Source organism: Crocuta crocuta, unplaced genomic scaffold (genome assembly GCF_008692635.1).
Source record: "Crocuta crocuta isolate KB4526 unplaced genomic scaffold, BGI_CrCroc_1.0 scaffold279, whole genome shotgun sequence".
Taxonomy (NCBI): domain Eukaryota; kingdom Metazoa; phylum Chordata; class Mammalia; order Carnivora; family Hyaenidae; genus Crocuta; species Crocuta crocuta.
In genome coordinates this window covers 2,756,061-2,782,248 of record NW_027551570.1, presented here as the reverse complement: position 1 = coordinate 2,782,248, position 26,188 = coordinate 2,756,061, and the positions used below count along the sequence as shown (strand labels likewise).

The 26,188-nt window shown below is 38.1% G+C and overlaps 1 protein-coding gene across 1 annotated transcript in view; it reads left to right on the top strand.

The window, feature by feature from the left end:
- KCNH8 (potassium voltage-gated channel subfamily H member 8) overlaps positions 1-26,188 on the top strand; it is a 358,017-nt gene that overhangs the window by 149,679 nt on the left and 182,150 nt on the right. The window contains exon 3 of the mRNA XM_077750888.1: positions 1,670-1,801. Coding sequence (XP_077607014.1) covers positions 1,670-1,801 — 132 coding nt within the window. The remainder of the gene's footprint in view (positions 1-1,669; positions 1,802-26,188) is intronic.

Here is a 26,188-nt window from a genome sequence, read left to right as displayed (position 1 = left end):
GTTTTCAACCACACTTTTCAAAAGGTACAGTAGCAGCTAAAATAAAATGTGATCTTTTTGTCGGATGGGCTCTGTATCAACTGTGATAGATTCCAAGGCTGGATGGATACATCACCTGCGTTGGAAACTGTAAAATCTAATACAGTATATACAAAACAACTTAAAATATCAAGGGTATTTTTGTCTTATACCTAATTTTGAAATCAACTCCCAAATAAGATGGACATTCACAGTTTTAAGGGATCTTTTTGCCCATCAAAAAAAATAAAAAGACAGAAAAGTAGGTATGAATGGGTTAATAGTTTTGTTTTCAAGCAATAACTTTTTTTTGCCATTTTTAATTTATTTTGCCCAGGAATTTTTTTTAGAAGGAAATCTAGTATGAGAACTTTAATATATTCTTAAAATGTATATTTTAATATATATATAAATATGTCAAAATATGAACCTTAAGTTTGAACTTGAAGCTAATGATATTTCTCAGGGTTCTTTTGCTCAAAAAAAAGAATTGAACTTATCACTTTTAAAATATGCTTTTGAAATAAGATATACCTACTGAAAAATACACATGCATACGTGGAGTTTGATGGGTTTGCAAAAAACTGAACCCTCCTATGGAAGCAACAGAAAGGTCATAAAGCAAAACTTGACCAAGCATCTCAGAACTCCCAGATCTGTGTCACTTTCTTTAAAAAAAAATTGTTTATTTATTTTTGAGGCGGGGGGGGGCAGAGAAAGAGGGAGACACAGAAGCTGGCTCCAGGCTTTATGCTGTCAGCACAGAGCCCGACATGAGGCTCGAACTCACAAACTGCGAGATCATTACCTGAGCCCAAGTTGGGCTCCTAACCAAGTGAGCCACTCAGGCTCCCCACCTGTGTCCCCTTCTTTCTAATCATGATTTCCCAGACTGCCACCCTGACTTTTAACACTGTAGATGAGTTTTGCCTGTTTTTGTACTTAATAGAAATGTATTCCACTCATTTGCAACTGGCTACTTCTGCTCAATATTATGTTAGGGATATTCATCCATCTGATTGTCAGTTATTGTATAACACTTGTTCACATTGCTGCATAATGTTGTATTGCGGGAATATATCTCAATACTGCTGTACGGTTTTTACAGTATGTGTACTAATTTGCAACCGGCCAGCAACGTAAAAGAGTTTAAGTGACTACGCATTTCCCCCAAAACTTGGTATTTTTCATCCTCTTTTACTTTAGCCATTCTGGTGGACAATCATTGATTTTTAAATTGACTAAATAAACCTCTAACAATCTCATACCAAACAAAGGTCTTTATTTAGCAACCCATGTGTGTTGGGGGTAGGAAGGGGCAATGTATCATAAAGTGGAATGCTTCAGCATCAACAAGTTCAAAAGAGAAATACAGTTTGAATTACATAAGCAGAAATATCTCAGCACAGACAAGTGGTTTGTTTAAAATACAGCCTTATTTTCAAAGAAAGCATTTCATTTGGGGATGAAGAGATATGCGTATGGGCTAGACATTTACGGAATCTGAAAACTGACATTTTTAAGATTTTGGAGGGGAGGTATGGGATAGAAGAAAACAGTAAGGACTTTATTAACTGCACCACTAACTATTGAGGTTTTCACAAAAGAAGCATGAGGCAGTGGTTGATTTGTATTTTTATTACTGTTGCAGGCTCTCCATTTTGGTGCCTCTTGGATATTGTTCCCATAAAGAATGAGAAAGGAGATGTGGTACTTTTTCTGGCCTCATTCAAAGATATAACAGATACAAAAGTGAAGATTACTCCAGAAGATAAAAAAGAAGGTTGGTACTGTTTTCAGAAAACATTGACAGATGGAGTAACATTTTGAAATTGTTTACTCAAAAACTCTGGGAGGAAAAAAAATGTCGTTTTAATAACAACAACTGATAAATATTCATAACTGTTAGCAGTCAGTGCCTGGTGCCTATTCCAAAATCACAGAGACTTGCATGAATTTACATCCTCATCTTTGTAATAAAGACTCATTTGACGGGAACCAGAAGTTCATATTCCCATGCAAATAAGATAAAGATGGAAAAGCAGCTTACCAGAATATAAAGATTCACGCCACCTTGTTTTATTAGGGAAAAAAATTAATCAATAGCAATGAGTGAAGTTAAAATGATGTCATTTTAACATTTCGATTTTCTAATCGAAAGTGCAGTAGCTCAGAACTTAGAAGTGAATATTTCACATGCAAAATGAAGAATCCGGTGTTTAGCAGTTTAGCACCAAATGTGTTTCTGCGTCTTATCGTACGTAACTCTATCATGATTTGTTTTAAGGCACAGATAAGCTTTTCAATGATCTTTAAAGGATTCTAAGATCTTATGTTGCTTTCCTCTTACCTTCTTGTTTATACTTGTTAAGCAACTCCTTGCAAGCTGACAAAAACTGGCACTGGAAGAAATGTTGGTATTATTTCATTTACACAGGCGTGGGATTACGTACTTTGGTGACCAGAGAAAAAACAATTGTCATTGCAAGAGACTTCCTATGTATGAAGTTCTTTATGAGAACAACTCTTCGACATTTCAGTTTTTATGTCTTTCTCAGAATGAACTCTTTTATTCCAACTCTTTTAAAACACATATGTGAGCATTTTAAATACATAATGTCTCTTGAAATGACAACCCAAAAGGAGACCTATCATGGGGTGGTGCCTCCTCTCCCACTTCTATCACGTGAAAAGTTTGCAGATGCACAACTGTTTTCCTGTGTATTTGCATGACTAAATAGTGTGGCATATTTTACATGCACAAGGAAAGAGCAGTCTTACAATTAAAGTTATTTGGATATTAGAGCAAGTGTAATGTCTGTCCAGTGAGAGAAAGGGAAATGTGGGAGTCAGTGTGCATAGATTTTGTTTTTAGGGTTCTTTTGCTTTTTTTTTTTGGTATTATACAAATAGAGAAGGTGAGTATGAACTATATTTGCTCACAGCACTTGTGACACCAAATATGTGGGTTTTCACCATACCAGGAACCAGATCTACAACTTTCTAGACACCAACTGGGTGTCTTATCATTTCATTCAGCTCTGCCACAACTCCGGAGTTAGTGTCAGTCTCCACACGTTTAGGGGTTCATTCCCACGAGCCTGTCCTCACTTCAGATGCCGGTCACAAATATTGGGTGCCGAGAGGACGTGCCCACTTCTGTCCAATTTGGCTATAAAGTTGAGGGCTCCTTCCCATTCCCCATTTTCAGATTTGATCATTTGTTAGAATAGCTCACAGCACTCGGGGAAACACTTTACTTATATGATTACAAAGGACACAATTCAGGAAGAGCAAAATGGAAGAGGTGCATGGGGCGGGGCGTGGGGAAGAGGGGTGTGGAGCGGCCATGCTCTCTCCGTGTGAGCCATGCTGCCACCACCCCAGCGTGTTTACCGACTCAAAAGCTCCCTACACCCTATGTCCAGGAGTTTTTATGGAGGTTTCATTAGGTAGACATGATTGATTACATCATTGGCCACTGGTGATGAACTCAGTCTCCAGCCTCTCTCTTCCCCCAGAAGACTGGGGGTGGGGTGAAAGTTCCAACTCTCTGATCTTGCCTGGGTCTTTCACACCAAAGCTATGAAGCTACTAAGCGTTTAGTAGGGACCCCCAGCGACCAATCTATCGTTAGCATATAAAAGACACTCATTACCCCAGAGATCCAAGGGTTATAAAGTTGTTTGCTGGAGATAAAAACCAAATATATATATTTTATTATGCCACAGTAAAGGTTATTTGAATAAAATTCTTATTCACATATTAATTATATATGTGTGCATATTATATGCCCTTATATATGTGTGTAGATTGAAGTATAAAACTAAAACATAATATATGACTACTTTTTTTTTTTTTTGGCCTTAAAGGGAGCAGTTTAATCAATGTGACTTGCTTTGAGCATGAGAATCATGTGTAATGGTTTTATAAACTTGAACTTGTCACCTTTGCCTTAGGCTTGTCATGTCTGTAGAGAGGGGAAAAATGCCAGTCTTGGGAGATTGAAATTGACAAAAGGAGCAAAACGTAGTTACTCATCTGGGGTTTGAAAGAGCTCAGTTAAAACACTCTTTTCTCCACCCAAGTACTGGGCCAACTCAGAAGGAACTAAGAACAAGGCAGATAGGAGATCAGCATGTCACTTTGACTTCTGATAACAGACAATGTGGCATACATCCACAGCAAGGGGGCTTCCTCTTTGTGAGCTCCAGATTTAGGCAAAGTCACCCCTTGATCACAACCAGAGCTCTAAAAAGTCAGAGGCAGAGCTCTCCAGTTATAATTTCAAGCTTAGAGGACCAAGGCACAACAGGTGCTCCCTAAAGACAGCTGCTTCTTAAAGAGGAAAGGGCTGCCCTAAACACACCTATCTGCCCTTCCAAACTCAATCCAATTAAATTCCTCCTCTTCCCCTGGGAAGAAGTGTCTGAAGGGGCAGAGGAAGGCCAAGTGTGTTACACTAACAGAAATGCTTGCACATGAAAGACTGTACCTGACATTTGGGGGTGGAGGGCACAAATTTGAATACTCTGGAACCAATTACAATTTTACTAATTCGAACTTCCATCTTAAAAATGAGCTTTATGTTTATATTTAAGTAAATATGTTCATCTCTCCTCAGTAATAGACCAGTTTTCTTTAGGGGACATGTACATAAGAACCAGCTTATAATATCCCACAACCCACTTTCTAACTACCATTCCACACTAATCTTGAAGTCTCCGGAAAACCAGGCTGGTCTGTCCACACTCAACTAACACGATTCACCCTCTTTTTTTCTCCACGCCGAGTTCTCAGATTTTCCCTCATTTGGATCATCTTTGTCACTCCGGTTCACCATGAGAATCTCATCTCTTTTTTTTGTCCTCAGTTTACCTGTATCACCTGAGCTTATAGTGGGGGTCCTTCCCTAGGACTGCTCTGTGCTTGCTGCTGGCTTCATTCATGTGGCTTGTCTGGCCCAACTGTGAAGGGCCTTGAAGTTGACAAGCTTCTTCTTAGTCTTTGAATGACCTATCTTGCTTTGCGCATAAGAGACACAGAGGATATACTTGCTGACTAATTAATTTATCAAAGGACATTTACCTACACGACAGAGTTTAGCTTCTTTTAAAAGTTCCTTTCTTCTAGGGGCGCCTGGGTGGCTCAGTTTGTTAAGCATCCAACTTTGGCTCAAGTCATGATCTCATGGTTCATGGGTTTGAGCTCTGTGTCGGGTTCTGTGTTGCTAGCTCAGAGCCTGGGTTCTGTTTTGGATTCTGCAGCCTCTCATTCTCTGCCTCTCCCCTGCTTGTGCTCTGTCTCTCTCTCAAAAATAAATAAACATTTAAAGAAAAAGAAGTTCCTTTCCTCTATACTCAGTTGCATGTGTCTCAGTTTTTCAGATTTCACTTCACAGCAGTTCATTCATTGTACTGATCTGGTTTTCCATTCAAACCAGTTGAATATAATCATATGCACCTTATGTTCCAGGCGCAGGGCCCACGGCAGTTATTTTTGTTTATTTCTCATAGGATGTCCCAGATTTGATTTGAAATGATGGTTGACACTGGCCTATTCATTATGTAGCAACAACATCATCAGTTATCCCAGAATGGGAGGACTTTAATTATAATTTGTAAAAAGTTGGCACTCCAAATTTGTCTTGAGAATTTAGGGGTTGACATGTGAAACTCCATGCATTATCTTCGGTGGTAATACAAGTATTCAAATGCAGTGGCGTTCTTGGTAGCCTAGCTTTCGGCAGACTGCAGCAGGTTGGCAGTATTAGGTACACTGACAAGTTGTATATTACATCTACCTTTTCCTCTTAATAAGCGGCTTCAGAATAAATAAAAATAATGAATAGCTTTATGACACAATTAGATATCAATTGCATTTAGCTACAAGAACCTGAAAACCTAACAACATAAACTTAACCAGTAAAGGCTTTGTTTTCTCAAATTGCAAGGAGTCTGGAGCTGAGTAGCCCATGTTTGAGTGGTGACAGCAATCTTGGTAGGCTCTCAGGCTCTTTTTTGCCTTTCTGTTCTGCTGCCTTAAAGTACTGCTTGTCATTCTCATTCCTTTCCTTTTTAACTTTTATTTTTTTAAGTAACCTCTATACCCAACACGGGGCTTGAACTCGCAATCCCAAGATCAAGAGTTGCATGCTCTTCCGACCGAGCCATTCAGGCATCTCATTCCCATTCTTGTCACCTCATTGTTGTAAGATGCCTAGTGCACCTTTAGAACTCATTTTTGTTGAGACAAAAAAATAGAGAAAGAGAGGGCAAAGGCTTCTCCGTTAGAAGTTTTGCCTTTGTGGGGCAGGAAAGAATGTCCAGGGATTTCAAGATGTCATTGACCGTAACTCTTTGACATGGCTGTCTCTAGCAAGAAAGGGAGATCAAGGTTTTTAAAGTTTTCACACCTTTAGAGTAGAAGTAGCCTTAAAAAAGGGAGGTGGGTTGGAAGTGAGGTTGAATCAGCCAATCTAGAGTGTCTATCACTTATTGATGATTTTCTATAAGCCAGACGGATTATCCAAGGATCTTACTAGAATGGAGAAGAGTGAAACTTAGGGAAAAGAAAAAAGTGAAAGCAAATGAACGAATTGTCCAAAACCTCAGTGCTGTGAGGAGGTAGAGACAGAATTGAAGCTCAGGACTGCCTGGTCTCAGAGCAGGGGTCTTTCCAACATGTCCCAGGGCCTCCTATGCAACATATGATAGAACCTTGGAAATGAGGTTGATGGAAGACTGGGCTTGTGATAGTTCCTTCCCCAAACCCTTGTATGTAATTGTTATTGAAACAGAAAGCCCCTGCCCCCCCTTTTTTTTTTACCATTAACATTTCTTATTTAGGGTCCTTATTGTTCAGTGTGAGGTCCAAGGACCTGACACATCAGCATCACCCGGAAGTCCATGAGGAATGCAGAATCTCAGGCACCTACTGCACCCTCTGACTCAGACTCTGCATTTTAACAAGATTATCAGGCGATTTGCCCATACATCTGAATTTGAGAAGCCTTGTGTCATAACATTTCCTAGAAAGGCCTTCTGTAACCACCTTGCCTGAAGGTGGCCACCTCCAGTCGCTCTCTTCCATCAGCTTGTTCACCGTCTCCATAGCATTCACTGTGATCTTCAACAGCCTTTTTCAAAAGCTGGTTTCTGTTGCAATCGTTCTTTCTTCCATTAAAATTTAGATTGGGTTAGGGTATAACCTCTCTCCTTCAAGGCCACATCCCCAACATGTAGAGTGAGAGTGTCTAACACTCAGCAAATTCTCAAGAAGTACTGGATGGATGGATGGATGGATGGATGGATGGATGGATGGATAATGTCCAATTTAGCAAGTTTGATTATTCTGAGCGAGGAAGCAACATAGCATTCTTGCTTTTTCAAAATCATCATATCATAACTATCAAAGCCACAACTCTTAAGTGTACATTCTGATGAAAATGTTGTTTAGTTCTCTTGTGTTTGATGTAAATCAAAGACAGTTTGACATGCATTTACCCATGTGTTCTTGCTGCTGGTATTAAAGGGCTCTCTCACTTCAAATAGAATCTCTGCTGTTGGCTGATTTGCTGTTCTTGTTGATTCTTCTATTTGTCTTTCAGTTTCTGGAAATCTCGATTTGGTCAATATTTTAAATATAATTGTAGTCATTTAAAAATATATATGTATATTATATATATATGTATGTATGTATATATTCTCCAAAAAGACAGACATTAAGCCACAGATCAGATAATAATTATACATCTGAGATGATTTTTGTATACTTTGAATATTTTAAGTTTCAATGTGGAACATTTTAATAATGTTCCCTTCAATTTCTGAAATATTCTGCCTGATTTTGTTTGTTTGTTTGTTTGCATGATGGAAGAAACATGCAAAAATTCTAATAGAGAGCAGTTGTCTAATGAGAGAACTATTGTAAAACTTGATACTTTTTCTGAGGACATAGATTTCTGCCTCCAGGAGATATACACCAGCTCTTTGTCAAATATGTGATGGGAGCACCTGGATGGCTCAGTCGGTTAAGCGTCCGATTTCAGCTCAGGTCATAATCTCACGCTTTGGGGGTTCGAGCCCCGTGTCAGGCTCTGTGCTGACAGCTCTGAGCCTGAAGTCTGCTTTGAATTCTGTGTCTCCCTCTCTCTGCCCCTCCCTCACTCCCACGGTGTCTCTCTTAAAAATAAATAAACATTTAAAAAAGATTTTTTTAATCTTTTAAATGTGATAGAATAGGAAATAAAGAGCCTAGGCAGACACTTAAAGTGATGGAAGAATCTTCATCTCACCTGTGTTTTATCATGTTATCAATATTAAAAGCAAAAAAACCCTTAGGATTTTTTATACATTCTTATTATCATCCTTTTTTTTTTTTTAATAATCTTCTAAAGGCAAATAATGAAAGCCGGGATTTATAAACCAAGTTGCCGTTAGAGACCACGGGACAATAAGATGAGTGAAATCCTGCCATAGACCGTGGTAGAGACTGAGGTGTAGGACACATGGAATGCCTCACCAATTCACTCCATTTTAAAGAAAAACTTTAAGTATTCTGCAGCCAATTAAACCATACCTGTGGACTGAATTTTTTCTATTGGTCAGAACTTGTCATCCTTGGACAAATCTTTATGAAACTAATCTTATTAGTCTGATTTTTTATAAAAAGTATTTAGAGTTTTATTACTTCAAAACTGGAGACATGATTTTAACTGTTTTGGGGTGATGAATGTAACATTTAAAAGCTTTTTGCATTGAATGACCAACTGATTGAAATACTAGACAAATATGGATTAAGAAGATTAATAAATTCAGGCTGAGATTAAAAAGCCTTATAACTTGAACCCCTGGTTGGATATATATATTCTTAACGACATTCTCTGTATCCAGCAGAATTCACCTGGATGTTGGTATTAGGGAAAATTCCCAATTCAGGGATTATAGCTGTTGTGACACTGTCATGAATGATATGGTACAATTATTTGGGACAGGCTGGAAACCATGGACAGTAAGGTCTGCAATACCTGGGCCTCCGGCATCAGCATCATATGAGGGGGCATCCCTAGAGCATGTAGGGCAGGACACTGTGGGTTTGTGCTACAGCGGGTGGTGGTGTGGGCGTGGTTTACCATTTTGCATTTCTTTTTACATGGGTTAGTTTGGTGATGGCTTTGCCAAGTGTGAGAAAGGATAGGCTGTTGAGTGCCAAGAGCTTAGGTGTCAGCTTTTCAGAGAAATGTTGGGAAACGTCAGGTGCTCTGAAGAGAAGAGACTGGGTCCCCAGTTTCAGGAGATTTGAGGTTAGTGTCTGCCTCTCACCTCGGTAAAAATGAGCTGTCCATCTCAGCCAGCTCATTTGTAGACAAGGAGAATGTCTGAGAGCCCCAGTGAGCAATCCTGCTTGTCTCTGCCACGGGCTTCCCCCACATTCCATGAGGCTTTGAATGTATTTATTTGACACATTTTGTGGGGATTGATTTGGCTCAGAGACAACATAGAAGTTTCACTAGATAAATGTCTACTGAAATGTTCATATAATTGCCTCAATTTCTTGAAATTATATGGTAACTCAATTTTATTTAATCTACTTTAAAAATACATCTTTCAGTTCTTGAGAAAAATATGTACAGACTCAATGTGGAGAATTAAATTTTTTGCCTAAGTATTAGCATTTCATAGCAGACATTCATATTAATGTTGATGCAAGATGGGAGGTGAGATGAATATACATTAACTAGAAAGCTGCTAAAATGACAGATTATATTGATGAGAAACTTTGGAAGTTATAAATGGTGCTTATGAGCACATTAGTTTATGCCTTTGTCTTTTCATATGTTGCTTTTCCCCTTCTAGACTATGAGCTGTGTGAAGGCAGAGACCATTTCTGATTCACTTTCGAATTTAACCAGAATTTAGGTTAGAGAATAACAAAACATGGAAGAATGTGGCATTCATTAAAAATGAATTTGTGGCTACTTGGAATCAGTTAAGAATGATTTTTTAAATGTATCTATTGAAAGAGTTTTTGAGCTAGGGAAACTCCAGCAAAGATCTGAGATTTAGAGAGTGAATGGGGATTTTTAAGCATATGGGAGGTCATAGATAATAGGGTAAAATAAAGTAGCACAAAAAGCAGAGATAGTAAAAGTATTGAAAAGGAAAATAGCAACTCCTAATGGTTAATGAAGAAAATCAGTGATTCTTTTATAAAAATGAGAAATGGGATATTTCAGATATATCTGTTACAAAATATATTATTTATTAATACAACTTTAGTGAAAAGATGGGTAAGTATGACTACTAGATGGAATGTGAAAATCCACATATTATAATACAGTATGAGATAAACATCTGTGAGTGTTGATCTTTCAAGAGAGTGATTTAGAGTAATGCGATCACTAAGAAACACACTCAGAAGCATCAAAGAGAAACTGCAATACCCAGGAGAGAAAGGGGGAATATGGAAGAACCCGGAGTCACATTGGTGCACAGTATTAAGAAGTAACCAGGGGTACTTAGGTGGCTTAGCGGTTAAGCATCCAACTTCGGCTCAGGTCATGATCTCACGGTTTGTGGGTTTGAGCCCTGCATCGGGCTCTGTGCTGACAGCTCAGAGCCTGGAGCCTGCTTCAGATTCTGTGTGTGTGTGTGTGTGTCTCTCTGACCCTCCCCTGCTCACTCGCTCTCTCTCTCTCTCTCTCTCTCAGAAATAAATTTAAAAAACATAAAAAAAAGAAGTAACCATTACAGTGGCTAAGTATCATGATTTTGGTTGGTTTTTCAAGTACCTACTCTCTAACGTGTTAAGGTGCCACAGTGTGAGCTGAGAGAAGTAATTAAATGATGGTGCCCAAATGGGACTCTAGCTGTATTTCACCTTGCAATAGAATTTCAACAAAACCTAAATGATAGATTGCTGAAATTACAAGTTAACAAGTTATGTAACAACTTATTCATGTACATTACGACATAAGGACAGAAAACCAAACCATACCACTGGGTCATGACTTTTTGAGTAAATCTTCTAGCTTTGTGTTGAAAAGGGACACTGGCTAAATTAAGGTTAAAATGAAAGTTATTCCCAGTAATGTTCTGTCATTACCTTATGTGAAGGAATAGAACTTCACATAAGCCCAAAGCTTATCTGCTGAGGGTATAATGCCCTGGATAATTGATTTTCAATGATCTAGACTAACTGTAAAGTTCCTGGGAATATGCTGGTTGTCAGTGAATAGAAAAGGACTATAGGGTATACAAAAAGGACCACAGGCACATAACCAAAAAACAGGAACACGGTGAAGGGAGTTTCCCAAAGGCTTCGCAAAATTTTCTCCTCAATTAGATGAGCTCATTGGCAGCCATGGGACTACATGACAACTTGAAAATCAAGAGTGTTTGTCAACATCTTCAGGACTGCTAGCTAGCCATTTTACTCTGTGCAGCCGTTTCTGGATTTGGGGACAAGAGTTGTATCCGTTACCTACATTAACAAATGCATGCGTTTGCTGGTGTATTTTCATAGTGACTTGTACAATCACACATCATGTTTAGAATCAAAAGATAAGCTATTAATTTATAAGGATAGCAAATGGTAGTCGTGAGAAAAAATCATCTAATAAATCAGATCATCAAGATAAGGATGGCAAATAAGAGTTACTATGTGACCTAATGCCATATGGTTGGTAAGAACTACCTAGAATTTTATGTTGAAAAACATTTGGAGTTGACATCTTGTCTCACAGGGGAAGGGTGCTATGATCAATTATTGAACTCTACCAAGGCCATAGTGAAAAGGAGAATAGAAGGTGGTAGTCACAAGCAACCAGATGTATTTTCCACACCTGCTGTTGAAAAAGGAATTGTTATTTTTATAACAAGTAGATAATTGGAGACCTCAACTTTCTCTTGTAGAGTTAAATCCTTGATACAAAATAGTGTATCTTTCACATATTTTTGAAATGAAAACAGTCCATCTATTGTGGTGGGTGGTTGAGTTCCTATGATTATACGGGAAAAAATCAATTGTAAAGTTAAGAAGCACTGATGAAATAGAGGTGCAGAAAGGAAATCCTCGTACAGAAAACCTAAAATTGCTGCCTTAAAGAAAAAAATGTACAATATGGCTGTGCTGGTGATACTGTAAGAGAAAGAATTAGATTTGAGGAAGAAAAGGAAACAATGAACAAGTATGGTGCATTGGAGTTGGTGAGAGAAAAAAGACAAATCCTAGGTCCTGACCAGAGTGGAAAATCAGGTTGCAGATACCAGCATAAATCTAGGACCACCAAAAGATGACATTATAACATGTGGTGGTGGGGTGGTGAGAGACCTCAAAGAAGACTTGTTTGTTTAAACCTTAGATCTGTGTAAATCATGAAAATAGAAAAAGAACAGTTCTCATAAGAATTACTAATCATAGGCTCACACTCATTTAGATTTGGGGCTGAATTTGTAATATCCTTTGGATATTGAGTAAACCTACCTGAATATTTAATTAGAAGTGATTCTGGTCTGTGGGGTTACCAGGCACACACATCTTCTCTGATTGGGTATTTCTTTCTTCTTTTATTTATTTATTTATTATTTCAAATAGTTTATTGTCAAGTTGGTTTCCAAATAACACCCAGTGCTCATCCACACAAGTGCCCTCCTCCATGCCCATCTCCCCACTCTCCCCCCACATCCATCAGTCCTCAGTTTGTTCTCATCATTCAAGAGTCTCTCATGGTTTGCCTTTCTCCCTCTCCCCCACCTTTTCCCCTCCTTCTTCTCCCCCATTNCACCACTCTGATAGGTTTCCCTTTGTATGTTAGGGCCCGTTTCTCCCTGGCTGCTTTCAAAATTCTTTGTCCTTATATTTTGCCATGTTTACTATGATATGCCATGCAGACAATCGATTCAAGTTACATCTGAGGGAAGTCCTCTGAGCCTCTTATATTTCACCATTTACTTCCTTCCCCATGTTGGGGAAGTTCTCTGCTATAATTTGTTCCAGGACTCCTTCAGCACCTTTCCCTCTCTCTTCCTCGTCTGGGATTCCTATGATACGGATATTTTTGCGTTTGACCCTATCACTGAGCTCTCTGAGTTCATGTTCCTGGATCACTTTGTCTCCTTTATTCTGTTTCCTCTTTTTCTATAATGGTGTCTTCTAAATCACTTATTCTCCTTTCTGCTTCTTCAGTCCATGCATTGAACGCCTCCAATTTATTATGTATCTCATTTATCGCATTTTTTAATTCATCATGCCTATTTTATGCTCCATGTTGCTTGTAGCCATAGTTTCTTTGATGTCCCCTATGCTTTTTTCAAGCCCAGCTATTAATTTTATGATTAGTGTCCTAAAATCTTATTCAGTTATGCTGCTTATATATGTTTTGAGCAGTTTATTAGCTGTCAATTCTTCTTGGAGTTTCTTTGGAGGAGAGCTCTTTCGTTTCGTCATTTAAGTTGGCTTTCTGTCTCTTTTGTTAGTTTTAAAGACTTGTTATGCTCTCTGCACCTGTGAGCGCTGCTGTACCCAAGAAGACTCGTTGACTGTCTGGGGCGTATCCTTTCAGAGAGTGTTTTGAATAGTATCTCTTGGTCTCTCTTGTTGAGACCTTGGTTATTTTATTTTCCTGCTTGTAGTGATATCTGGGACTCTCCACCATGTGTACTTTGGCTTGTTTCTTGAGGTAGCCGTGGAGAAGAAAACAGACAGACAAACACACAGGGAGCAGAGGCACACAAATGCACAGACAAATCCGAGAAACATGCAAACCAAGAGGGAAAACGAAAAAGTTAAGAGAAAAGATGGAGGAGCGAAGGCGAATAATAGAAAATGAAAAATAGATAAAAACTTCAAAAAGAAGACAAGAAAAGGACAAAAGAAGAAAACCGATGGACAAAGAACGGTTTAAAGCATATACCTGGATTTCCCAGCTACAATTAAATAGCCGTGTGTATGCAGTGCTGGTTGAAGAGCATAGAGAAAGAGAGAGAAGACAGGGCGGGGATGAGGCAAAATTGGAAATAGAATGAACAGGCAGAACGGATAAGTTTTTCAAAGAGGTAAAGGGTGGAGTATGGTTGGAGAGGTGAGAGAAGGATGCTGGAATTATCCAGAGAAACTATATAGTCTAATTACCCTTGAGAGTATGAGATGATAAGATAGGTAGGTGTAGAATTTACATCTACCGAATGGACTAAATGTGACTGTTTAAGCAAGCTGGTGACCAGAGTGAATCAGGTCAGTGTTCCGGAGGGGAAAAAAAAAGGAGGAGGCCACCTCTCAGGCAGGGATGGGTGTGGTGTGATCCTGTGCCTCAGGCGGGAGCTCTGCCTTGGCGGTTGTGGGGAGGAGAGTGATGGTGCTCCAGTCCCTTCTTGAACCAAGCGCTGCACCTTGCATTTTTCAGTGTGTAAACCCCCTGTGCCGGGGGCACAGCCAAAGTGGGTCGCGCTCTTTAACCCAGGCCAGGCCTAGTTTCCAAATCCCAGTCCGCCCTCCCCACTGAAATTGCAGTAGACACAATCTCTCAGGCGATCCCCTCGGGACAATTCCAAGCTTCTTGCCTAGTCCTGGGGATGGAGCCAGAATCGCTGCTCCCTTCTCCTCTAGGTCGTGTTGGTGAGCAAGGACAGGGGTTTGCCTGAGGGGGCACGCCGGGTCTCCTTGAGAGCTGGAAACCGGGTCCATCTGTGTCTCGTCACCCAGAACACGAACTCATGGGCAAATTTCCCAGATTTAATCCCTTCGCCTTCCCTCTAGGGGTCCAGCCAAGCCAGGGGCGTGGAGGCCCGGTACATGCGTGGCTCCTCCAGGGGTCCAGCCAGCCAGGAACACAAAAGAGCAGTGGCTCGCGGCTCCTCTAGGGGTCCAGCCAGCCAGGGGCTCTAAGGAGCAGTCAGCGGGCGGCCGCTCCCTGACGAGTTGGCGCCCAGGGACCTGGCACGCAGGGATTTGGCGCGCACGGTCCTTCTGTGCCCCAAGCGGAGGTTTTTCTGTTCCCCGGCGACAGGGACCATATCTTGAGTAGTTTAGGACTCTCTCTTTCCCCTCTCACTCCCCGCAGAGGGGGATGCCCCCGTCCCTGTGAGTCTCTGATCCTGGCCCAATTTTATCTTCCCCAGTTCGCAGTCATGTTAGAAGGCTTTCTCAGTTGATTCTGCATCCTTTTTCTTCCAGTATCTTGGGTTCTGTAAGGTTTCCTATGGCTTCAGATCTTATCCGTGTGAGATATGGGGGCAAGTGCATTGCACGGAGCTCCCTACTTCTCTGCCATCATGCCCCTCCCCCTCTGATTGGGTATTTCTTATTGCATTTCTAAAAGAATCATCAGGGAGCACCTGGGTGGCCCCCACAGTTAATCATCTGACTCTTAATTTTGGCTCAGGTCATGATCTTATGGTTCGTGAGATCGATCCTGGTGTTGGGCTCTTTGCTGACAGCATGGAGCCTATTTTCAATTCTCAATCTCCCTCTCTCCATCCCTACCCTATGTACATGTGCACATATGCTCTCTCTCTCAAAATAAACATTAAAAAGAGAATCCTGAGACAGAATTCCAAGGAACATGAGTTTACCATGAAAAGTCATCAGTGCTGTGATATTAACTGTCATGAGCAAGAGTCACAGAAAGAAAAAGAAATCACAAAATGAAGTCTTCAAGGCTGTAGATATTGAAATTATCAGATAAGTATGCTTAATTTATTTAGAAAATATTCAAAAGGGCTATAAAAATATGATGGAGGGATAAAGCCTATCAAAATTAACGCATATATTTGAAGAACCAAACAAATTTTACTAATGAGAAAGATGATAATTAAAAATAAGCTCAGTGAATAAGATGAATAGCAGGTTAGTCACAAAATATGAAAGAGTCAGTGAATTAGAGGAGAAAAAAATCCAATGGCTCATGGATGGCTTAGTCGGTAGAGCATGAGACTCTTGATTTCAGGATTTTGAATTCAAGCCCCACGTTGGGTATAGAGCTTACTTGGAAAAAAAAAAATAGAGAGAGAAGGAAAAAAAGGAAAATCTAGAAGAAAAAAATAATACAAAGTATATTATACATTAAAAAAAGTCGAGAAATAGTGGTTAGAGTAAAAAGATCTAAAATATGTAGAACTTTAGAACAAAAGAATAGAATAATAGGTAATAAACTATTGAGGATTCTTCAAAACCAATACAACTCAATATTCAGATTTTGGAAGTTCAACAAATCTGAACAGGATAAATGTAAAGAAACCAAACCTGGAAATGTTGATGTGAAACTAAAGAATACTAGATGCAACAAGATCTTAAAAGCGGGCTTCGAGAAAGGACTTTATCTGCAAATGAGAGCCAACTTGACTAACAGCTGTGCTCTCAACAATAAAAGCCTGGAGAGAGTGAGGCACTATCTTCAAAGTGTTGATAAGAATCAGTGCCAACATAGAATGTTTTATCCTCTTGAATTCTTGAAAAAATGCAGATAAGATACAGAAATCTCAGCCCAAAACATAGATCATTCCTTAACAACAAAACTTTCCTATTAGAAATTTTAGTATTAGAAATGAAAGATAGGAGATGACAATAGATACATCCAAGATTAAGGAGATAATACAATAAAAACTTTATGCCAATAATTGTTCAAAATTAAGTGCAATAGAAATTTTGTGGAAAATATACTTAAAAATGGACTCAAGAAAAGAAAGAAAATTTGAATTATCCTATAATCATTATAAATACCAAATCACTTGCATAAAGATTTTCCCCAGAAATATTAAACTCAAGTGATTTTATGGTTGGATATGCCCAAATGTTTAAGAAACGTATAAAGTCAATCTTAAATTATATCAGAGGCTAGAGAAATTGTATAATCTTGGCACTTACATCTGCTAAGGACAGATTGCAAAGCATGGGAAAGAAAATGACAAGCTAATTCACCATAAATGTAGATACAGGTTCTAAACAAAAAATAGAAACAAACTGAATCCAGCAATGAGAAAAAAGAACAACGCATTCTGAGCAAATTGAATTTACCACAACAAAGAAAGGTTCAATGTTAGAAAGTGTCTTAAAAAATATACCATATTGGGGCACCTGGGTGGCTTAGTCGGTTAAGCGTCCGACTTTCGCTTAGGTCATGATCTCGCGGTTCGTGGGTTCGAGCCCCGCGTCGGGCTCTGCGCTCACAGCTAGTTCAGAGCCTGGAGCCTGTCTTCGGATTCTGTGTCTCCCTCTCTCTCTGACCCTCCCTTGCTCACGCCATCTCTCTCTCTATCTCCTAGAAATAAATAAAACATTTTAAAAAATATATACCATATTAACTGATTATAGAAGGAAATATGATCATTTCAGTAATTTCGAGAGTTGCAAGACAGGGCACATTAAAAATATTTTTGTAGAGTTTATGGCAAAAATACACATAAGGGAATCTTCTGCTTTTTGATTAAGCTATGCCTACCAAAAAAAAAAAAATAGCCAATATTACAATCAATTGAAGGACTCAAAATATTTCCTCTAAAAATCAGGATATAGATAAACACACTGTTGTTGCCATTTCTGTTTAGCAAAGCACTAACAGTCTTCACCAGTGCTATAAGAAGAGAAAATGATACAAAAGTAAAGATTGTTATGAAAGCAACAAAATTGTCATCTTTTCAAATGATATTATTGGTTACACGAAAAGGCTAACATTATCTACGGAGAAATGACTGATATTTATTAATGACTTTAGCAAAACTGCAATTACAAGAAAAATATTCAAAGTCAATTACATGGCTGAACATGAGCAATAAATTATAAATAAATGTAATTTTTAAAAATGTATATACATAATACCAAACAAAAGATTCCTAGCAAAAAAAAAATGTGCATGAACTTTAGGAAAAAAATTTTTGTCTTTCTTAAAAGACATTAAAGAATGTCTAAATAAATGCATTCAATAAAGTAATCATGCATCAATAGATATAAAGTTTTAATATCAAAATAATATCAGTTAACCCTTAATTAATAGATCTAGTGAAATTCCAGTGAAAATCCTGAATCTCAACAAGATTTTATTCTGTTTTTCTTTAGGTTTTTCTTTCTTTTTCTTACTTGTTTGTTTGTTTATTTATGTTTGTGGAATAATCCAACAAGGTGACTTTAAAATTTGTATGAAAAAGCAGAATTGCAAAAACAGCTGACAGTTTTGACAAAGATGAACCAAATAGGGAAACACGTATCAGTGTTTATGCTAAATTTATAGTATAATATAGTGTTGTAGACAAANCTGATATGACAGAGCTTGCATAGTACAGTAATGTCAAAAAGGTGGGCTATTTAATAACATGCTCCTAGAAATATTAAGCATCCATTTTTAAATAAAAATGTATTTGGGTTCTTGCCTCACATGATAGACACAAATCAATTCAAAGAGAATTAAGCACATTTTTTAAGGAAAGAAATATAGGGAAATATCTTTACTGACTTTGGTGTAATGAAGGGTTTTTTTTTAATTTTTAAATTTTTTTTACTGTTTTATTTATTTCTGAGAGACAGAAAAAGAGAGAGAGAGAGAGAGAGAGAGAGAGAGAGCGTGAGCAGGGGAGGGCCAGAAAGAGAGGGAGACACAGAATCCAAAGCAGTCTCCAGGCTCTGAGCTAGCTGCCAGCACAGAGCCTGATGCGGGGCTCAAACCCACGAACCATGAGATCATGACCTGAGCCGAAGCTGGACACTTAACTGACTGAGCCACCCAGGCACCCCTAAATTTTTTTTTATGTTTATTCACTTTTGAGAGAGAGAGCACAAGCAGGGGAGTGGCAGAGAGAGAGAGGGGGAGACACAGAATCTGAAGCAGTCTCCAGGCCCTGAGCTAGCTGCCAGCACAGAGCCTGACACAGGGCTTGAACCCACAAACCACGAGATCATGACCTGAGCCAAAGTTGGATGCTTAACCAATTGAGCCACCCAGGCACCCCAAAGGTTTTCTTACATTTGATACTAAAAATATAACTTATATTTGACTACATTAAATTTGGAACTCTTAATAAGATGAGTGGTCACTGAACTGAGAGATACCATTGGGAGCTTCATATGGTGGAATAACTGTACATAGAAACCACTTGGGTAAGTGAAACAAGGGTCATTTTTTTAAACAATACAGGAGGAAGTTAGAATCAAGATCCTTAGCAGAAGACTTGAATTACTTTTCAATGACAGACTATGATGAAAACTTACAGAAACACCGCAAAAGGGTCAGACCAGTGGGCACCATTGCAGATAAAAATGTATTAGTGATCAATACATCATATATTCTGGAAGCTCAAGTGTGTCTCTCAAGCTAGTCCTACATACACGAGACAGGAGCACTTCGACATATAATCTGGATGTGTGTGGAGAGGCCCACCTCATTTAAGGAAGTAGAAGTCTCGTTCTTTGTGCAATACATTATACAGTATAACTGAGACAACTGTGGTGTATAGCACGTCAGACTGAATACAGTCCTCTCTTACCTCTCTTGGCTCCGCTGGGTTACCACAGCCTTAGTCAAAATACTCTCCTGAACTTGGAATTGCCAGACAAAAACAAGGGCCGGTTATTCAGACATCTCTGGGAGGCAGAGACGTACAATTGCTGTACAATGCGAGCCCTGCCCAAGGTTTATGGACCAACTGTAGGCCCATCCTTTAAAAATCTGAAGATGATGGGGCATCTGCGTGCCTCAGTTGGTTGAGCACCCGACTTGAGCTCAGGTCATGATTTCACAGTTCATGAGTTTGAGCCCCACGTTGGGCTCACTGCTCTCAGTGCAGAGCCTGCTTCACATTCTCTGTCTCCCCCTCTCTCTGCCTCTCCCCTGCTCACACACTCTCTCTCTATCTCAAAAATGAATAAACATTTTTTAAAAAGTGGGAAAAGTTACCTGTAATCCTCTAAAACATGACTAATAATTAATTTTAAGAATATGTAAGGGATTCCTACAAATAAATGATAAAAATACAACTCAATATAAAAAATGTCAGTAGATATAAAAAAGTCAAAGAAGATGAAACATGAATTGGTCATAAATATATCAAAAGATTCAACCTAATCGCTAATCAGGAAAATTCAAATTAAAAACAGATAGACTTTCAAGCCTACAATATTGGCAAAAATGAGCACAGAACACACTGGCTCTTTTACTTATTGAGACTATCATTAAGACATAAGAAACAGAATGAAATCTTGCTATTCGAATGACATGGACAGAGCTTGACAGTAGTAGTATGCTACATGACGTTAAGTCAATCAGAGAAAGACAAATACCATGAGATTTCATTCACCTGGAGAATTTAAGAAACAAAACAAAAAGAGCAAAGGGTGGGAGAGAAGAAAGAGAGAGGCAAACCAAGAAACTGACCCTTAAAGGTTAACAAACAAAGAACAAGCTGATAGTTACTGGAGGGAAGGGGGATGGGTTAAAAAGGTGATAATACCTAAGGAGTGCAATTGTTGTGATGTGCACCACGTGTTGTGTGGTGGTGTTGAAGCACTGTTTTGTAAACCTGAAGCTAATATTACATGTATGGTAACTAACAGGAGTTCAAATAAAACCTTAAAAAATAAAAGACTCATTAAAAGATAGCTAGAAATTTCATAATAATATTACCTAATAAGCAATTGCCCAATAAACAATTTTTTAAAACTAGGGGGGATTCGTTCAGTTTATTACCTTAGATGACTGATCTGTTAACAGAGGCTGAAGTTTGTGTGTAAAATGCACTATCCTAGTAAAGCGGTAGGAAAGGCATTAAGCATTCTAACTAAGCAGGCATGGCTTGATTTTAGTGGATGATGTGTCCCTCAGAATTTACCTCTTTGTTGTTTCATTGAACAAGGAAACATAATTTTTACCTCTCTATTAGATATTATTAGATTCAAATTTAAAAATAAAATTTAATGGGACTATGGATGTCAAAGTGTAGTATTTTAATGTAATGTTTCCCAAAAAGTAGTAGAAACCACACATATTCCTGTAGTGTACATTGATTCTAAAGGACATCCAAACACTTTGTAAGTAAAAATATTATACTATTTTAACATGGAGATTAGAAAATGTACTCAAGGCGCAGGTATTATTAAAATGGTCTAGGTGCAAAAATGAGTTGTTTGGAAGTAAGTGTTTTAAAAATGTGTACAAATGGTTATGTAAGTTCGACAAAGTAAGGAAAACAATATTTACACGAGTGTAATATGGAACACATTTGTAGGATGACTTACTATGGAGGAAGGTGATGAATATAGAATATGGAAACACACAGTTAACTTCAAAAGCAGCACAGTTTTCTTGAGCTATTGATTTGTTTACCTATAACTTCCTGAGGGAAATGTATATTCCTGCATTGGGGCATTTTTGTCATGCAACCCTGTTTGATTTCTGTAGGTAAGAAAAAATATATATACTTACCATAAGGAAGTCTGGACCCTTGAGTACTCATTAATATTTAGAATTTAGTTTTAAGTGTATATAAGAGTGGAGATTATATAATTTTTTTACATTTCATGATTTTAAAAAAGTTAAATAATCCCGTGACTCCTTTTGAGAATCCTGGAGAAAGATTCCTTTTAGGAGCTAGAAATTTCATAATAATATTTGATAATATTAATAAATTAATGTAATTTAAATTAATTTATTTAAATTTAAGTTAGTTAACATACAGTGTAGTATTCGTTTCAGGAATAGAATTTAGTGATTTATCACTTACATATGACATCCAGTGTTCATCCCAAGTGCCCTCCTTCGTGCCCATCACCTGTTTAGCCCATCCCCTGCCCCAAACCCCTCCCCCCAAATTAATAATATTAAATTCTTAGCTATTTTGAGCTCCATTTTATTATTTTCAAATAATAAATAAACTATTTACCTAAATTCTGTTTTATTTTTCAAAACATTCCTAATCTATATTTTTGTATGTGCCTTAAATGTTTTTTGGAATAAAAATGATATCTAACTTTATTGATTGTTTATCATAAGCCAGTTATTCTTCTAAATGGTTTTCATATATTTATAAACTTAATCCGATTAATAACTCTATGGTGTAGACAATATTATCATCACTGTGTTTAAAGTTAGATAATGTGCCCAAGGTCATAAAGCTGGTAAAGAGCAAGGCCAGGACTCAAATCCAAGCCTTGTATAGTTTAAGAGTTCGATGTCCTACAATGTCTACATTATAAGGTCTCTTCATCATGACATAAAGGAATATATAACCACTGTATCCATTATAAAAATGTCACATAGTCTTTTATGAGAAAAAATGAGAATACAGAAAAAAAAGAAGAAATACATTATTTGTAGGTTCCTTATGCAGGGAAAATCATCTTGCACACATTCACTGACATAATACACCCATTTTTCTATGTAAATTTCAGTACATGTCTTCAAAGCAATAAACCCATTCTATCATAATGTTCACTTCTAGGAAATTCTTATGTAAAACTTCATTCCTTCTTGTTGAAGTTAGACCATTTTATCATGCTTGGATCCTTTAAGAAGGAAGAAAACTAACATTGAATGGCCTGCTATCAATAAGGTACTTTTACCCACCAATTATGCCATTAAATTTTCTCAGAAAAAGCACTTTAAAATGTGAAAACGAATGAGTATTGCTTTATATGCTTTAGGGCCATTAGAAAATCATCTCATTCTTCTCTTCTGAATAAACTGGGTGTTTTTCTACTTACCACTTAAGTTCTCCCTATCCACAGCCTTATCATTTTTGCCATTTTCCTTTAAGCCCTCTCAAAGTTCATTCTACTCCCTTTGAGTCTAGAACAGTACATACTAATGCACATTATATCTCATCAATACTGAGTTTAATACAAGGACAGCTTTTAAGTGCCTGCATTTGATGTATTCTACCCCATCAAGTTGGCTGCTAAAGATAGTTATGACTGTCATTCAAGTCACAAGCCACCATGATTCTGGAGATGATGTCTATTTTTCAGTCTATACTCAGTCATTTATAGCATCTTATAATTGCAAACTCTGTAATAACTCCTTCCATACTGAACTTCAGTCTGCTAGTTTCCTATCATTTAAGAATATATCAGCTTTCAAGATATACAATCCCTTACCTATTCACTCTCCTTTCCGGGATTAGTGCAACCAGAAAGCTTGAATGATGAACATAGTGTATACACTATGACCTGCAAATACAAATGTCAGAAGCTCCAGCTTCAGAGTGAAGTCTACATCAAGAAACTGGCAGATTAAATGCACATATTTCCAAAATGTCACTAAAATGACAATGAAAATATATTTTTTTAAAAAAGATATAAACCTACAGGTCAAAAGTAATAGTAACAGAATCTAATGAAAAGTGAATTGTTGAGTGCAAACTGACTGAATGGATCTGGGAAACCTAAATCCTAACCAGTAGAGCAAAAAGCTAAAAAAGCAGTGCGATTTCCACGGTAGCACCTTCCAGAAGCTCATGAATACCTCCCTTTGAAAGTGACAAGGATGGTAAAGCTAAAATAATAAAAGTAATTTGAAAGTAATTTTTTTACTTTGGGAGAGAGAGAGAGAGAGAGAGAGCACAAGTGGGGGAGGGGAGAATCCCAAGGGGGAGAGAGAATCCCAAGTAGGCTCTATGCTGTCAGTGCAGAGCCAGAGTGGCAGCCCTGTTCCATGAACTGCTAGATCATGACCCCAGCTGAGATCAAGAGTTTTACTCCTAACCAACTGAGTCACACAGGCGCCCCTGAAAACATTTTTAAGAAGCAGCTAAATCCACAGATTTCTTCCCTTAATTTGTGCAACCAGGCAACTGCCCTTTCCACACTATCAAGTACCTTGGGAAGCAAGTATTAGTGGGATCAATATTTGTTTGAGAAGGAAAGAAACCCAGATGGAGCAGAAGACTTTGGATTCTGATATAGTAACAGGATGAGTGAGAGGCCTGGCCATCCACGCTAACCAATCACTGTAGACAAACTGGGCCCACAAAAGGTGCATTATCATGTGCAAGTAACCGTCTTCGACCATGGGCACTCCCAACAGCTGCAAAATAGATCCTTTGGTTGTGAAAGCACAGCACACTGTCTTTTGCACTTTCTGTCCCTTGCTGAAAACTTGAGACTTCTCGTTTTGTGAGGGTGAGAGCAGAGGTCTCTGAACTGCAGAAAACTGGGCACATCTGGGGATACAGGTACAGTACTAAAAAAGGAGGAGATAAACATGTGTACATCCCAAGTACTGACATCTCAGTCCTCTTTCTCAACTTGGCTCCTGGAATGCTAGCAGCCAAGTGTCTACTCTGTTGATAAGAGTTTGGAAGAATCATTTCAAAGCAATCTGGACAGCATATTCAGAGGAAAGTTCTAAATCTGTCGACAGCAGGACTTGCTCATGGAAATGGCTCCCCCTATCACCCTACAACAAAGAACAAACTTGGCAAATTAGACCTTCCATTCCAATTTATCATGTTCCACTCTTAAATAGGAGCAGATATAAAAAACTGCCTAGACCTCTACCGAAATCTTTTAATATAAGGGATATGAACACAGAAGGAAAATCTACCTTGAGTAAGAAGAAACTCTTTAGGTATAACAAAGCTTAATATTTAACATCTCTAGGCACATAAGAATAGATATTAAATCCATGAGAGAAATATAGGATGATGTAGGGGAAAAAAAGGAAACATCCAAATAAAAAAAAAGACTTCAGAAATTTAAAAATAATGATGGCTTTTTTAACGTCAGAAAGTTTGGAAGATTAAAGTTAAGGAATCTTTCAGAAATTAGGGCGGACTGATAAAGATGGGGAAAATAGAAAAGAGATAGAAGATTAGAGGACCATCTCTGTGGTGATGGAAATGTTTTATATTTGTGCTAATACAGTAAATACTAAATATATGTGGCTATTGAATCCTTGAAATGGAGTTAGTGGGATTGAGGTACTGAACTTTAAAAATTTATTTAATCTCAGTTAATTTAAATGCAAATGTGAGAACCCCTAGGTATCTAGCAGCTGTGATATTGAATAGCACGGATTTCAGAGCCTAAGCAACTAGATTAAAAACAGTATCAGAGAGAGATAGAGAGAGAGGGGGAGAGGAATAGGGCAAAAATGAAACTAGGAGGAAAGAGTCTATTAATCAACTAGTATAAGTTTTTAGAACTGAAGTAGGTGAGTTTCCACACTGAAATTTCATAACAGTGCAAACAAAAAGATGATTCTTTTGGCTTCCAGAAAAAAACGACAAGTGATCAGAAACCAGAATGACTTTGGACTTCTGAAAAGAAATACTGGAAGCTTGAAAACAGTATTTAAGCATTGTCTTAAAAATTGGAGCTGTTGGGAATGCAGAATCGTGCCTCCTGGAAACTAGAATAGAGGTTCCCCCCAAAATTAGAAATAAAACTACCATATGATGCAGCATTTCTACTTCTGGATACTTTTTCAAAAGAATTGAAATCAGGATCTCAAAGGGATATTAGCACTCTTGTGTTCACTGTTGCACTCTTCATAATAGACAAGGTATGGAAACAACTTAAATGTCAATTGGTGGATGAATCGATAAAAAGAAAAATGTGGCGCGTGTGTACAGTGGAATATTACTCAGCCTTTATAAAGAAGGAACTTTTGCCTTATGTGACACCACGGATGACCTTGAGAACATTATGCTGAGTGGAATAAGGCAGTCACAGAAGCACAAATACTGCACGATCTCAGTTACATGAGATATGTAAGTAGGTGAACTCAGGAAAGCAAAGAATAGAGTGATAAGTGCCAGGAGCTAAGAAGCCTGCTAATCAACAACCTGCAATCTGTACAATTAGCCAATTGCCAATAAAGTCAAGGGCAAAAAAATATATGTGTGTATTTCTCAGACATGAAAGTCTCTAAAAATCTACTACCCTTCCATGGACCTTTTCTCAGGAATCTACTGGAGGCTGTGATAAAACCAAAATGAAGACAATGGAGAAAAATGAAGACGTGAGATTTAGCAAATGAAGATGTAATTTGAGAGAGTGCATATTGTCTTTAGGATGACCACCTGGGATGAGACTGTGCCCTAGGTTGAGTAAGCCATCCTGCCCAGATACAGCAGTCAGAAAGTTCTGGGAGAAGTCTTTGAGATTAGTGGTTCTTCCACTTGCTGCGTCAAAATTTATCGAGGGAAAATTCACATAATTGGTGAACAGTTTGGATTTTTCTTAGTGA